At 42.0% G+C, this 16247-nt stretch overlaps 1 protein-coding gene across 1 annotated transcript; it reads right to left on the bottom strand.

Moving 5' to 3' along the window:
* Positions 1–13524: 13524 nt before the first annotated feature.
* On the bottom strand, positions 13525–16247 carry LOC142177095 (uncharacterized). The gene is made up of 2 exons (XM_075245558.1): positions 15544–16247; positions 13525–13696 (listed from the first exon to the last, which is right to left on the bottom strand). The coding sequence occupies exons 1-2, from the start codon at positions 16245–16247 to the stop codon at positions 13525–13527; spliced, it is 876 nt and encodes a 291-aa protein (XP_075101659.1).

Here is a 16247-nt window from a genome sequence, read left to right as displayed (position 1 = left end):
CGGAAGCAATTTAAGTATAATATTCACGTGTAAATTAAACAATTGGCACATATGGAGATTATATAAGATACCTCTTGAAGCGTGAACAAAGCAGATCAATCTCGGTCTCCAGTTCCAGAGTAGCAAGACTACGACCTCAGCAAAGCGTTCCACAGTCTTCTACTGTGTTACCCAAATAATATCCGAAAAGAGAGAATTTCGGGTGGGCAAAATTTCAAGTAAAACGTGTGTAAAAAAACGGCCAGCCCTATATGAGGTATATATAGCCACGTTTTTTAGGGTAGAACCCTTTTCAAAAACCTGTTAGGCTTTCTTCTTCTACTAAGGAAAGGTTTCTTTTATTTTCTATTATTTAGGCACAGTAGGGACCACTGAATTTAATTAATAAGGCTGCCTATAATGGAATTAATTCCGAATTTCGAAATTAATTTCTATCATAATAAATTACGAATTATTTCACTAAAAATTCGTAATTGCACTCCTTAGTGCAATTTCGAAATTCTTCCATAAAACCTTATTTAACTCCTCATGATAAGATTCAGATACTAATCAATCAAATTAAATTACTCACAATTTAATCTATTTATTACTTCCTTTAAACTTTCGATTAACTTATTTCATGTGTCGGATACAAAATCTACCGACCGGGTTTACACATGAAAGCTTAAGCTTTCATAAAGGAGTATCATCAATCTCAAAAGCCGAGACATGGATTCTATCAACTAATTATTACTTCGCCAATGTATATTAATATTGTCCAATTTACCAGGCTTATTGACCCACGAAAGAATCTCGCCTTTTAATAAATCAAAACAATAAATGACACACACAACTAATAATAATTATATCAAAATTAAAAGTATAAGTACGTTAAATGGACTAGAGAAATTATTTTATTAAATCAGTATAAAATACTTATCTCTACTTGATCCGTTCAATACATACAAAATGTATTAGCATAAGAAGTCGAAATTAAACCATTCCCATAATCAAGATAAATTATATTTAATCGTATGCTACAACCATTTTGATGGTTTGTCCAACTCCATCATTAGATTGTGAACATAAACTTTATGACTTATAAGAACCGATGATTTAATCTTCCGTATATAAGCTAAACTTTATACACTAAATCATCTACTATATAAGCAAAGGACACATAGACAAATACATGATCTATTTAAAATAAAACTTTATTGAATTGAATAAATAAATAAATTATTGTTCCATAAAGAATACTATAACAATACGCATGGTTTATAGTATATCCTAACAATCTCCCACTTAGATTCATAATCATGCGTCTACAATTATAACACCCATTCCGTCTACATGCCTATCAAAAGTCTTCTATGGCAAGCTTTTAGTAAACGGGTCCGCCAAGTTGTTCTCTGACGCAATCTTGGTGACTACTACATCCCCTCTTAGCACTATCTCACGAATTAAATGATATTTACGCTCAATGTGCTTTGCTCTTTTATGGATTCGTGGCTCCTTCAAATTTGCAACCGCACTACTATTATCACAATAAAGTGTTATCGGTGCTTGAATCGAGGGAACCACACCTAACTCTCTTAGGAAATTCCAGAGCCAAACTGACTTTTTGGCTGCCTCAGAGGCTGCCACATATTCAGCTTCCATGGTGGAATCAGCAACACAAGTTTGCTTGATGCGACTCCAACTTATGGCTCCACCTCCCAGAGTAAACACATTTCCTGAGATAGACTTTCTTGAATCTCTATCTGATTGGAAATACGAATCAGTGTACCTAATAGGTACGAGGTCATCCGAATGGTAGACTAGTGTAACGACCCGGCCGGTCGTTTTGAGAGTAATAGCCCTGATTCCCTATTTACTGCTTCTCCCGTATCTTTTTCTGCTTATGTGACTTGTCGGGAGGCTTTGGTTGTGTTTTTGGAGTGTTTTGGGACACTTAGTCCCTGAACGGAAGCTTAAGTCTTAAGATTTTTTACTGTAGTTAGAATTGTGTGAAGACGACTCCGGAATAGAGTTTTGTCGGTTCCGTTAGCTCCGTTGGGTAATTCTGGACTAAGAAGCGTGTCCGGACTGTGAATTGGAGGTCTGTAGCTGATTTAGGCTTGAATTGGCGAAAGTTGAATTTTTAGAGATTTTAACCGGTAGTGGACTTTTTGATATCGGGGTCGGATTCAGATTCCGAAAGCTGGAGTAAGTCTATAAGCTGAATATGACTGTTGTGCAAAATATAAGATCAATCGGACGTGGTTTGATAGGTTTCAACATCAGTTTTAGAAGTTTGAAGTTTCAAAGTTCATTAAGTTTGAATCGGAGGGTGACTCATATTTTTAGCATTGTTTTATGTGATTTGAGGGCTAGACTAGGTTTGTATGATATTTTAGGACTTCTTGGTATGTTTGGTTGAAGTCCCGGGGGCCTCGGGTTGATTTCGGGTGGTTAACGGATCATTTGGAAATGTGTTGGATTGGCTAAAGTTGTCGCACCTGATGTAATCGCACCTGCGCATTTTGGGCCGCAGAAGCGGCCATCGAGCCACAGAAGAGATTATGGGCCTACCCAACCGGGACCGAAGAAGCAGTCAGAGTCTCGCAGAAGCGGACACACAGGAGCAGTGAAAGGAACGCAGAAGCGGGCGCGTAGGTGCGGCCACCTCATCACAGAAGCGAACCCAGACCTCTTAAGTCATTTCCGCACCTACGATGAAATTTCCGCAGGTGCAGCGTCGCAGGTGCGATAGTAGGTCCGTAGATGCAGAATCGTTGGGCAGAAAAGATCAAGTTCAAGGGTTTGTTTTCTATTTTCAATTTTGGGACCTTGAGAGCTCGGTGTGAGGCGATTTTTCGAGGGTTCTTAAAGGAAATTATTGAAGTAATTGATTCTAACCCGTATTGGACTATATTTCATGAATCTATTACTATTTTCATCATCTAATTAGGGATTTGAGTTGGAAATTTGGGGGAAAATGGTATAAACTTCCTAGACTAAAATTTTGAGTTTTGAAAGGCGATTTGAGGTCGGATTCGACTAATTCTTATATGGTTGGACTCGTGAGTGAATGGGTATTCATATTTTGTGACTTTTACCCGATTTCGAGATGTGAGACTAGGTCAACTTTTAGGGCAGTTTTCGAATTTCTTGTTAAAGTCCTTATTTTATTAATTAGATTAGTCTATTATAGTTATATTTATGATATGTAATTGTGTTTGGTTAGATTTGGGCCATTCGGAGTCGGATAATCGAGGAAAGGGCATTCTTATGGATTGATTGAGCTTGGTTCGAGGTAAGTGGCTTGCCTAACCTTATGTGGGGGAAATTCCCTTAGGATTTGGTACTGTTGTGATATGTGAGCGTCGTGTACGTGAGGTGACGAGTACGTCCACGGGCTATTTGTTGTAAACCCCGATTTATTTTACTAAGTAGCAATCTGGTTTTCCTTTAATTTGAGTTATACTGTTTAAATGAGTATTTGTCTATTTTCATTCTTAATTGAGCTATTCCAATATGTGTAGTTATCATGTTTAGTCTAATATCGCATGTCTATGTACTTTAACTGCTTATTTGAACTCTGTGAAGCATGCCTAGTTGATTTCCCGCTTTTCCTTGTCCTTTATCAGTATAACTATAGAAATCTTGATGTTAACTGTTGTATTTATCGCTTTGAGCTGTGTGTTTACTTTTGAGACTACGAGGCGTTTCCTCGGGAGTTCTCCCTACACATTTACTTTTGAGACTACGAGGCGGTACCTCGGGAGTTCTCCCTGTATATTTACTTTTGAGACTACGAGGTTGCACCTCGGTAGTTCTCCCTACATATTTACTTTTGAGACTACGAGGCGGTACCGCGGTAGTTCTCCCTGTATATTTGCTTTTGAGACTACGAGGTGGTACCTCGGGAGTTCTCCCTGCATATTTACTTTTGAGACTACGAGGCGGTACCTCGGGAGATCTCTTTGCTTATTTACTTTGGGAGTACGAGACGGTATCTCGGGAGATCTCCTGCTATTTTTGCTGTGTTTTCCTTTTGTAGAATTCCAGTCTCTTAATACACTTTTATATTCCCCTGCTTTATTTATTATATACCAATGGGCCTGACCTAACCTCGTCACTACTCGACCGAGGTTAGGCTTGGCACTTATTGGGTACCGTTGTGGTGTACTCATGCTACTCTTTTGCACATGATTTTTTGTGCAGATCTAGGTACTTCTTATCATCCTCGCTATTAGCTGAGAGTGCTTGTTGTTGTACGGAGACTTCAAGGTATATCTGCTACGTCTGCAGACCTCGGAGTCGCCTTCTATTCTCCCCTATGTCAATTACCTTCTGTACTTCTTTTATTTGACTCTAGTGTATAGAGATACTAGTTTTCTCCTGTAGCTTGTGACTTACGATGTTTCGGGTCTTGGGAAGACTGTGTATTTATAGAGTATTGGTTATTGTACATGTCGAGCGGCATTGTTACTAGTTATTCAGTTATCCACTCCTATTAGTTGCCAAATTTTATTTTAGTTTTGTTATTTTTCGCAATTTGTTAGGCTTACCTAGTCGTAGAGATAAGGTGTTGTCACGACATTATACGGAGGGAGTTTGGGTCGTGACAATTTGGTATCAGAGCTCTTGGTGCATAGGTGTCGTGAGTCACAAGCCGATTTATTAGAGTCTTGTGGATCGGTACGGAGACGTTTGTACTTATCTTCGGGAGGCTATGGAACTGTTAGGAAAAAAAACTATACTTCTTTGATTCCTTGTCGTGCGAAATTTGTTGACTTCAAAAATTCTAAACATCAGTATTCTATTCTTTCTCATAGATGGTGAGGACCCGTACCGAAGGCTCTGATGACCAGGCAGCCGAGCCCCCTGTTAGAGCCGCGAGAGGCCGAGGCCGGAGTAGAGGCCAAGGACGCCCACGTGGCACCTCCAGAGCACCCACGCAACCTGTAACAGAGGAGCCCCCAGTAGCTCCAGCTGGAGGGCAGGCACCTGAGGTACCTATTGCTGCACCAGTCCTCCAGGAGACTTTAGCCCAGTTCATGAGCATGTTCAGCATCTTAGCTCAAGCTGGATTGATTCCACTTGCTCCTACCACATCTCAGGCCGGGGGAGGAGCACAGACTCCCGTCGCCGGCACCCAGAGCAGCGAGTTTAGGTAGACTAGGATCCAGAGATCATACCAGTGCAGCCGGTAGCTCCAGTTCAGCTTGAGGTTAGGGTAGCAGTTTCTGAGGCGGAGCAGCTCGGACTTGAGAGGTACAAGAAGTACCACTCTCCTACCTTCAGTGGTTTGGCATCAGAGGATGCCCAAGGTTTTCTGGAAGAGTGTCATCGTATTCTCCGTACTATAGGTGTAGCGGAGTCGAGTGGGGTTTCTTTTACTGCATTCCAGCTTAGAGGAGCAGCCTATCAGTGGTGGCGTGCTTATGAGTTGAGTAGTCCGGCTGAGGCAACTTCACTTATATGGACTCAGTTCTCGGACATGTTCTTGAGGGAGTATGTTCTCCAGAGTCTCAGAGATGCACGATGTGCAGAGTTTGAGCAGTTACGCCAGGGCGCTATGACTGTGTCAGAGCATGCAGTTCGCTTCAATGATTTGGCCCGACATGCACCAGCCTTGGTTGCCACAGTTAGAGAGAGGGTTCGTCAGTTTATCGAGGGACTCCACCCCAGTATCAGGCTTAGCATGGCCTGGGAGTTGGAGATGGATATTTCTTATCAGCAGGTTATGAGTATTGCTAGGAGATTGGAGGGTATGCTTGTTCAGGAGAGAGAGGAAAGGGAGGCCAAGAGGTCCTGAGAGTCTGGCACTTATAGTGGTACTTGTGCACCAGCTGCAGTTCACCATGGTAGGGGCTATGGGAGTCACCCCGTTCGTTCAGCTCTTCCAGCCGCCACTGGTATTCCGATCCCTTCTAGGCCCTAGGAGCCTTATTATGTGCCACCAGTATCTAGTGTACCTCCTGCACGGGGTGCTCTTAGCGGTCAGTCCAGCAGACCTGGCCCGAGCTAGTCACAGCAGCCACGCCCTCCGACAGATTATTTTAAGTGTGGCGACACTCTCCATATGGTGAGGGATTTCCCCAGACTTAGGAGGGGTGAACCTCCACAGACTTCTCAGCCACTGCGTGCTCCACCGGGTCCTCAAGCTATGATTACAGCACCAGCTACCGCCCTACCTTCTTAGCCAACTCGAGGTGGAGGTCGGGGAGGTAGAGGTCGCCCTAGAGGGGGAGGCCAGGCCAGATATTATGCTCTTCCGGCTCGTATAGAGGAAGCTGCTTCCGACTCTATCATTACAGGTATTGTTCCGGTCTGTCATAGAGATGCGTTGGTTTTATTTGATCCAGGCTCCACTTATTCCTATGTATCCTCTTATTTTTCCCCGTATTTGGGCGTATCTCATGATTCCTTGAGTTTCCCTGTTTATGTGTCTACTCCTGTGGGAGATTCTCTTATTGTGGACCGTGTGTATCGATCATGTTTAATTGCTCTTAGTGGTTTTGAGACCATAGCCGATTTATTATTGCCAAGTATAGTAGACTTTGATGTTATCTTGGGCATGGACTGGTTGTAGTCCCATTATGCTATTCTTGATTGTCACGCTAAGACCATGACGCTGGCTATGCTAGGATTACCACTATTAGAGTGGAGAGGTACCTTAGAGTATACTCCCAACAGAGTTATTTCATTTCTTAAAGCTCAACGAATGGTTGAGAAAGGGTGTGACGCGCGTATCTAGCTTATATGAGAGATGCCAGTATTGATACCCCTACAGTTGAGTCAGTCCCAGTAGTGAGGGATTTTTCAAGATGTTTTTCCAGCTGATCTTCTGGGCATGCCGCCCGACAGAGATATTGATTTTGGCATTGATTTGTTGCCGGTCACACAGCCCATCTCTATTCCTCCATATCGTATGGCTCCTTCCGAGTTGAAGGAATTGAAGGAGCAGTTACAGGATTTGCTTGATAAGGGCTTTATTCAGCCCTAGTGTGTTACCTTGGGGTGCTCCTGTCTTATTTGTGAAGAAGAAGGATCGTTCTATGTGGATGTGTATTGATTACCGCCAGTTCAATAAAGTCACAGTGAAGAACAAGTATCCATTGCCTCATATTGATGAACTATTTGATCAGTTACAGGGTTCCCGAGTGTTTTCCAAGATTGACTTATGTTCAAGCTATCATCAGTTGAAGATTTGGGAGCCAGATATCTCGAAGACTACTTTCAGGACTCGGTACGGTCACTACGAGTTTCTTGTGATGTCATTTGGGCTGACCAACGCCCCAGCAGCATTTATGAACTTGATGCACAGTGTGTTCTGACCTTATCTTGACTCTTTCGTCATTGTGATTATTGACGATATTTTGGTGTACTCCCGGACTCGAGAGGATCATGAGCACACCTAAGGACTGTGCTTCAGACCTTGAGAGAAAAGAAGTTATATGCAAAAATTTTAAAGTGTGAGTTTTGGCTAGACTCAGTGGCATTCTTAGGTCATGTAGTATCGAGTGATGGGATCGAGGTGGATCCGAAGAAGGTGGCAACAATGCAGAGTTGGCCTAGACCGTCATCAGCTACGGAGATCCGGAGTTTTCTTGGTTTGGTGGGGTATTATAGTCATTTTGTAGAGGGATTCTCATCTATTGCAGCACCTATGACAAGGCTGACCCAGATGGGTGCTCCGTTCAGGTGGACAGAGGAGTGTGAGGAGAGCTTTCAGAAGCTCAAGACAGCTTTGACTACAGCCCCATTATTGGTATTGCCTACAGGTTCCGGGTCTTATACTGTATGTTGTGATGCGTCGCAAATTGGTCTCAACGTGGTGTTGATGCAGGACGGTAGGGTGATTGCCTACTCATCCAGACAGCGGAAGGTGCATGAAAAGAACTATCCTATCCACGACCTTGAGTTAGCAGCTATTGTTCATGCCTTGAAGATTTGGCGGCACTATTTGTACGGTGTCCCTTGTGAGATTTACACCGATCACCGGAGTTTGCAGCATCTGTTTAAACAGAAGTATCTTAACTTGTGTCAGCAGAGGTGGTTGGAGCTACTTAAGGACTATGATATCACCATTTTGTACCATCCGGGGAAGGCCAATATGGAGACCGATGCTTTGAGTCACTGGGCAGAGAGTTTGGAGAGTTTAACATATCTACTAGTAGTAGAGAGGCCATTGGCGTTGGATGTTCAGGCCTTAGCCAACCAGTTTGTGAGATTGGATATTTCTGAGCTGAGTCGAGTATTTGCTTGTGTGGTCTCTCGGTCTTTTTTTAATGATCGTATTAGGGATCCTCAGTATGATGACCCCCATCTGTTTGTCCTTAGGGACACGGTTCAGTAAAGTGATACTAAGGAGGTCACTATTGGGGATGATGGTGCATTTAGAATGCAGGGCAAGCTATGTATGCCCAATGTAGATGGGTTGCGTGAGTTGATTCTCCAGAAGGCTCACAGTTCGCGGTACTCCATTCATCCGGGTATCGCGAAGATGTATCTGGACTTGAGGCAGCATTACTAGTGGAGAAGAATGAAGAAGGACATAGTGGAGTATGTAGCTCAGTGTCTAAATTGCCAGTATGTGAAGTATGAGCATCAGCGGCTAGGTGGGTTGCTTCAGAAGTTAGAGATTCCGGAGTGGAAATGGAAGCGAATCACTATGGATTTTGTTGTTAGGCTTCCACGGACTCAGCGGAAGTTTGATGCAGTTTGGGTGATTATGGATAGGCTGACCAAGTCAGCTCATTTCATTCCTGTGATGACTACTTATTCTTCCGAGCAACTAGCTCGGGTTTATATCCGCGAGATTGTCAGGCTTCATGGCGTACCGGTATCCATCATCTCTGACCGGGGTACACAGTTTACATCATGGTTCTGGAGGACTGTACAGTATGAGTTGGGTACTCGAGTGGAGCTGAGCACAGCATTTCACCCTCAGACGGACGGGCAGTCCGAGTGCACTATTCAGATATTAGAGGATATGCTTTGTGTGTGTGTGATGGAGTTTGGAGATTCGTGGGATCAGTTCTTGCCACTTGCAGAGTTTTCCTACAACAACAGTTATCAGTCGAGCATCCAGATGGCACCATATGAGGCTTTGTATGGTAGGCGGTGTCGGTCCCCAGTGGGTTGGTTTGAGCCGGGCGAGGCTAGATTATTGGGTACAGACTTGGTTCAGGATGCTCTGGAGAAGGTTAAGGTGATTCAAGATCGACTTCGCACAGCCCAGTCCAGACAGAAGAGTTATGCAGATCAGAAGGTTCGCGATGTTGTATTCATGGTTGGAGAGCGGGTCCTGCTCCGAGTGTCACCCATGAAGGGTGTTATGAGGTTCGAAAAAAAGGGCAAGCTGAGCCCAAGGTTTATTGGTCCCTTTTAGGTGTTGCGGCGTGTTGGGGAGGTTGCTTATGAGTGTGCCTTACCTCCCAGCCTAGCAGGAGTTCATCTGGTATTCCATGTTTCTATGCTCCGGAAGTATCATGGTGATCCGTCTCATGTGCTGGATTTTAGCTCAGTCCAGTTGGACAAGGATCTATCTTATGTTGAGGAGCAGTGGCTATTTTGGACAGGCAGGTTCAAAAGCTGAGGTCAAAAAATATTTCTTCCGTGAAGGCTCAGTGGAGGGGTCAGCCGATCTAGGAGGCGACTTGGGAGACCGAGCATAATATGTGCAGCCGTTATCCTCATCTATTCACCACTTCAGGTATGTCTCTATACTCGTTCGAGGACGAACGGTTGTTTAAAGAGGGGGAAGATGTAACGACCCGGCCGGTCGCTTTGAGAGTAATAGCGTTAATCCCCTATTTACTGCTTCCCCGTATCTTTTTCTACTTATGTGACTTGCCGGGAGGCTTTGTTTGTGTTTTCGGAGTGTTTTGGGACCCTTAGTCCCTAAACGGAAGCTTAAGTCTTAGGATTTTTTACAGTAGTGGGAACTATGTGAAGACAACTCCGGAATAGAGTTATGTTGGTTCCGTTATCTCCGTTGGGTGATTCTGGACTTAGGAGCATGTTCGGACTGTGAATTGGAGGTCCGTAGCTGATTTAGGCTTGAATTGGCGAAAGTCAAATTTTTGGAGATTTTGACCGGTAGTGGACTTTTTGATATCGGGGTCGGATTCAGATTCCAAAAGTTGGAGTAGGTCCGTAAGGCTGAATATGACTTGTGTGCAAAATTTGAGGTTAATCGACCGTGGTTTGATAGGTTTCGGCATCGCTTTTAGAAGTTTAAAGTTTCAAAATTCATTAAGTTTGAATTGGAGGGTGATTCGTGTTTTTAGCATTGTTTGATGTGATTTGAGGGCTCGACTAAGTTAATATGATGTTTTAGGACTTGTTGGTATGTTTTGTTGAGGTCCCGGGGGCCTCGGGTTGATTTCAGGTGGTTAACGGATCATTTGGAAATGTGTTGGATTGGCTGAAGTTGTTGTACCTGGTGTAATTGCACATGTGCATTTTGGGCCGCAGGTGCGGCACCACAAAAGCAGCCATCGAGCCGCAGAAGCGATTATGGGCCTGCCCAGCCAGGACCGCAGAAGCGATCAGAGTCTCGTAGAAGCGGACTCGCAGGAGTGGTGAAAGGAATGCAGAAGAGGGCACGCAGGTGCGGCCACCTCATCGCAGAAGCAAACCCAGCCCTCTTAAGTCATTTCCCCACCTGCGATGGAATTTCCGCAGGTGAGGTGTCGCAGGTGCGACAGTAGGTTTGCATGTGTGGAATCGCTGGGCAGAAAAGACCAAGTTTGAGGGTTTGTTTTCCATTTTCAATTTTAGTACCTTGAGAGCTCGGTGTGAGGCGATTTTTCAAGGGTTCTTTAAGGAAATTGTTGGGGTAAGTGATTCTAACCCGGATTGGACTATATTTCATGAATCTATTACTATTTTCATCATCAAATTAGGGATTTGAGTTGGAAATTTGGGGGAAAATGGTATAAACTTCCTAGACTAAAATTTTGAGTTTTGAAAGGCGATTTGAGGTCGGATTCAAGTAATTCTTATATGGTTGGACTCGTGAGTGAATGGGTGTTCATATTTTGTGACTTTTACCTGATTCTGAGATGTGGGCCCGGGTCGACTTTTAGGATGGGTTTATAATTTCTTGTGAAAGTCTTGATTTCATTAATTAGATTAGTCTATTATAGTTGTATTTAAGATATGTAATTGTGTTTGGCTAGATTTGGGCAATTCGGAGTCGGATAATCGAGGAAAGGACATTCTTATGGATTGATTGAGCTTGGTTCGAGGTAAGTGGCTTGCCTAACCTTGTATGGGGGAAATCCCCTTCGGATTTGGTACTGTTGTGATATGTGAGCACCGTGTACGTGAGGTGACGAGTACGTACACGGACTATTTGTTGTAAAACCCAATTTATTTTACTGACTAACAACCTATTTTTCCTTTAATTTGAGTTATACCGTTTAAATGAGTATTTGTCTGTTTTCATTCTTAATTGAGCTATTCCATTATGTGTAGTTATCCTGTTTAGTCTAATATCGCATGTCTACGTGATTTAACTGCTTATTTGAACTCTGTGAAGCATGCCTAGTTGATTTTCTGCTTTTCCTTGTCCATTATCAGTATAACTGTAGAAATCTTTCTATTAACTGTTGTATTTATCGGTTTGAGCTGTGTGTTTACTTTTGAGACTACGAGGCGGTTCCTCGAGAGTTCTCCCTGCTCATTTACTTTTGAGACTACGAGGCAGTACCTCGGGAGTTCTCCTTGTATATTTACTTTTGAGACTATGAGGCGGTACCTCGGTAGTTCTCCCTGCATATTTACTTTTGAAACTGCGAGGCGGTACCTCGGTAGTTCTCCTTGCATATTTACTTTTGAGACTACGAGGCGGTACCTCAGGAATTCTCCCTGCATATTGACTTTTGAGACTACGAGGTAGTACTCGGGAGTTCTCCTTGCATATTTACTTTTGAGACTACGAGGTGGTACCTCGGGAGATCTCTTTGCTTATTTACTTTGGGACTACGAGACGGTATCTTGGGAGATCCCCTGCTATTTTTGTACTGTTATTTTTGCTGTGTTTTCCTTTTGTAGAATTCCAGTCTCTTAATACACTTTTATATTCCCCTACTTTATTTATTATTTACCGGTGGGCCTGACCTGACCTCGTCACTACTCGACCGAGGTTAGGCTTGGTACTTACTGGGTACCGTTGGGGTGTACTCATGCTACTCTTCTGCATATGTTTTTGTGTGTAGATATAGGTACTTCTTATCAGCCCCGCTATTGGCTGAGAGTGCTTGCTGCTATACGGAGACTTCAAGGTACATCTATCGCATCCGCAGATCTCGGAGTCCCCTTCTATTCTCCCCTATGTCAATTACCTTCTGTACTTCTTTTATTAGACTCTGGTGTATAGAGATACTAGTTTCCTCCTGTAGCTTGTGACTTACGATGTTTCGGGTTTTGGGAAGACTGTGTATTCATAGAGTATTGGTTATTGTACATGTCGAGCGGCATTGTTACTAGTTATCTAGTTATCCACTCCTATTAGTTGCCAAGTTTTACTTTCGTGTTGTTATTTACCACAATTTGTTAGGCTTACCGAGTCGTAGAGACTAGGTGCCGTCACGACGTTATACGGAGGGAGTTTGGGTCATGACAACTAGCATATAATCCCTAGTCCTTTTCAGGTACTTGATTATATGCTTAACCGCAGTCCAATGCTCTCTCCCAGGATTAGACTAAAATCTGCTAACAATGCCCACGGCAAAGCAGATATCAGGTCTAGTACATAACATGGCATACATCATACTCCCCACGGCAGATGCATAAGGGACCGTCTTCATCTTTTCTATCTCTTCATCAGTTTTAGGAGACTGATCTTTAGATAGAGCAATTCCATGCTTAAAAGGAAGATATCATTTCTTAGAATCATACATGCTAAACCTGGAGAGTATTGTATCAATATAAAGAGCCTGAGATAAGCCTAGTATCCTTTTCTTGCGATTTCGCAAGAGCTTGATCCCAAGTAAATGAGCCGCTTCTCCCAAATCTTTCATATCGAAGTGTGTGGACAACCACTGCTTAACTGAACCCAACATGCCTACATTATTTCCTATGAGCAATATGTCATCTACATATAAGATTAAAACACCACTTCGTCCCCATCCCGCTTCTTGTATACACAAGACTCGTTAAGACATTGATCAAAATCAAAAGTTTTAATCGCCTTGTCAAAACAAGTGTCTCATGCCCTAGATGCATGTTTCAGTCCATAAATGGACCTTTTAAGCTTACGCAACATATGTTCCTTGCCACTTTCTATGAAACCATCTGGTTACATCATATAGATGCACTCATCAAGACTTCCATTAAGGAACGTTGTCTTGACATCCTTTTGCCAAACCTCATAATCATAATGAGCAGCAATGGATAAGAGAATCCTAATAGACTTAAGCATGACTACCGGCGAGAAAGTTCCTCATAATCGATCCCTTCTTTCTGAGTAAACCCTTTTGCTACAAGCCTTGCTTTAAAAGTTTGCACTTTTCCATCTACACCTCTCTTTTTCTTATAGATCTACTTGCATTCAATGGGTTTAACCCCATCAGATAGTTCTACAAGATCCCAGACTTGATTAGAATACATAGACCCCATCTCTGATTTCATAGCAGCAACCCACTTATCAGCATTTTTGTCATGTACTGCTTGGTCGTAATTGACAAGTTTGGTAGTAGGTTCCTCAGGGATCCTACCATATGATTCTCCCAAGAGGGTATAACGAATTGGCTATCTTATTTCTCTCCCACTATGACTACGAACTATATTAGTTGCAAATACACCATTATGATCTTGTGGTTGAACCACAACATTATCAGGAACCTGAGTCTCCATGCTATCCACAGGGATATCAACAACTTCATCATGTTGTGCAGTTTGCTCAACATAACTCCCACTACTTTGTGGTAGTATGACTTCAGGCACTTGTTCTTGCGGGACATCAAGTCTATTGACATTTCTCCCACTAATTAAATGTAATGGTATGTCAAAATCGACTTCCGGGGTTTTCATTTGGTCGTTTTGTTTTTCAGATGACTAAGTTTCCATTCCTTTTCTAAGTTCATGTAAAATAAGTTCACTTCTAGGAACATGGTTCATTAAATAGTCCTCTTCAAGAAACTTGGCATTTGTGCTAACAATTACCTTCTTTTCTTTAGGACAATAGAATAAATCACCTTTCGTCCCTTTTGGATAACCCACAAACACACATACATCTGTTCTGGCCTCCAATTTATCTGTTTTCCTTTATAGCACATGCACCGGACAACCCCAAACTCGAATATGCCGCAGACTATGCTTGCGCCCAATCCACAATTCTGTAAGGGTCAAAGGTACTGACTTTGAAGGAACTAAATTCATAACATAATTTGCTGTTTCTAAGGCATGTCCCCAAAAAGAAGAAGGAAAACTAGAATAACTCATCATTGATCTAACCATTTCCATAAGAGTCCTATTTCTTCTTTCAGCTACACCATTTTGTTGTGGTGTTCCAGGTGCACATAATTGAGAGGTAATTCAATATTCTGATAAGTAATTAATAAATTTCGCAGAGAGGTACTCTCCAACCATGATTAGATCGTAGTATTTTGATATATTTATTATGTCGCTTTTCAGTCTTTGTCTTAAATTCTTTGAACTTTTCAAAACATTCAGACTTTCGACGCAACAAATAAATATATCCATACTTTGAGTAATCATATGTGAAAGTCAAAAAATACTCAAAATCACCTCTTGCTTGGACATTTATTGGACCACACAAATCAGAATGAATTAACTCTAATTTATCACTTGCTCTATTTCCTTTTGAGGGGAAATTTTATTTTGTCATTTTTCCTTCTAAACAAGATTCACAAGTTGGTAGGGCCTCCACTTTTAATGAACTTAAAGGTCCATCCTTAACTAACCATGAAATTATGTTCAAATTTATATGACCCAAATGCAAGTGCCATAAATATATTCCACTCAATTCAGAAGAACGTTTTCTCTTATTTAGTAATCAATATAATTCAGTTATTTAGGCTGTAACGGTTTAGGAATAGAATCAACAATAAAAAGATCATTAATTAATGTAGCATAAAAGAGATAACACTTATTATGACTAATAACACATTTATCAATATCATGAAAATTAATGTCATAACCATCTCTCATAGCACTAGAAACCGAAATTAAATTCTTTCTAACGGAAGGTACATATAATGTGTCCTTTAAAGTTAATACTTTATTACTACCAAACAAAATACTAATATTTTCTAATGCTAAAGCTGGGGCTGCCGAACAATCTTATTGATAAACATTGATTTCTCCTCTACTTAGACGTCGCGTTACCTGAAACCCCTGCAAATAAGTGCAGACATGATTAGTGGCTCCCGAATCTATACACCATGACATGGTAGAAATAGCCGCTAAAAGAGTTTCAACGACAAGTAGATGTAAATCACCTGGTTTATTATTCAGCTTGGTAGCCGGACATTGTTTCTTATGATACCCAGGCTTCTTGCAGTGATAACACTTGCCCTTAGGCTTTTTCACACTAACAGTTGCACCTCCAACAGAGGGTTTTTGAGCCTTTTTTTTTTCTGCCCGCCTCTCGGCTTAGAAGAAGTACCTATCTCAAAATTCAGTGCCACATGAGGAGCTTGTTTCTTGATAATTGTCTCTGCCGACTGCAGCTCATTCAGCGATTTCACAAGAGACAAATCCATTTTGTTCGTATTATAATTTAGGCAAAACTGCTGAAAACTGTCAGGCAGAGTCTGCAAGATCATCTCAACCTGCGTATCCTTATCAATGTTAGCTCCAAGGACCTCTGGTTCATTCAGAATACTCATCATCTTCAGAACCTGGTCTCTAACAGATGAACCTTCAACCATTTTGGTATTCAGAAGAGCTGTCATGGCAGTCTGCTTAGCCGTACGATTCTGGACTCCAAACATCTCTTTGAGATTTTCCAGAATGCCATAAGCAGACTCCATAGACTGATGTTGATATTGCAGAACATTCGACATAGATGCTAGACTGTAACACTGTGCCATCTCATCAGCCTTAACCCATTTTTGGTAAGCTTTCTGTTCATCATCCGTAGAATCTTCTCCAGATTTTTCTGGACACACCTCATCAAGTACAAATTTGTACTCCTCAGCAATTAGGACAATATCCAAGTTTTGTTTCACATCAACATAATTTGGACCCTCAAATTTGTTTTGAGTAAGAATAGCAGTAAGGGGATTGAAAGCAGTCAT

This window comes from Nicotiana tabacum, chromosome 23 (genome assembly GCF_000715075.1).
Source record: "Nicotiana tabacum cultivar K326 chromosome 23, ASM71507v2, whole genome shotgun sequence".
Classification (NCBI taxonomy): Eukaryota; Viridiplantae; Streptophyta; class Magnoliopsida; order Solanales; family Solanaceae; genus Nicotiana; species Nicotiana tabacum.
The sequence above is the reverse complement of the archived record's forward strand: the minus strand, read 5'-3'. Positions and strand labels throughout refer to the sequence as shown.

What these genes read in the sequence shown, in the direction of transcription:
- LOC142177095 (XM_075245558.1), bottom strand. Translation starts at nt 16,247, where the DNA reads ATGACTGCTTTCAATCCCCTTACTGCTATTCTTACTCAAAACAAATTT. An exon ending in CCTCTGTTGGAGGTGCAACT is followed by an intron (nt 13,697 to 15,543) that starts GTTAGTGTGAAA and finishes ATCATATGGTAG; the next exon opens with GATCCCTGAGGAACCTACTA.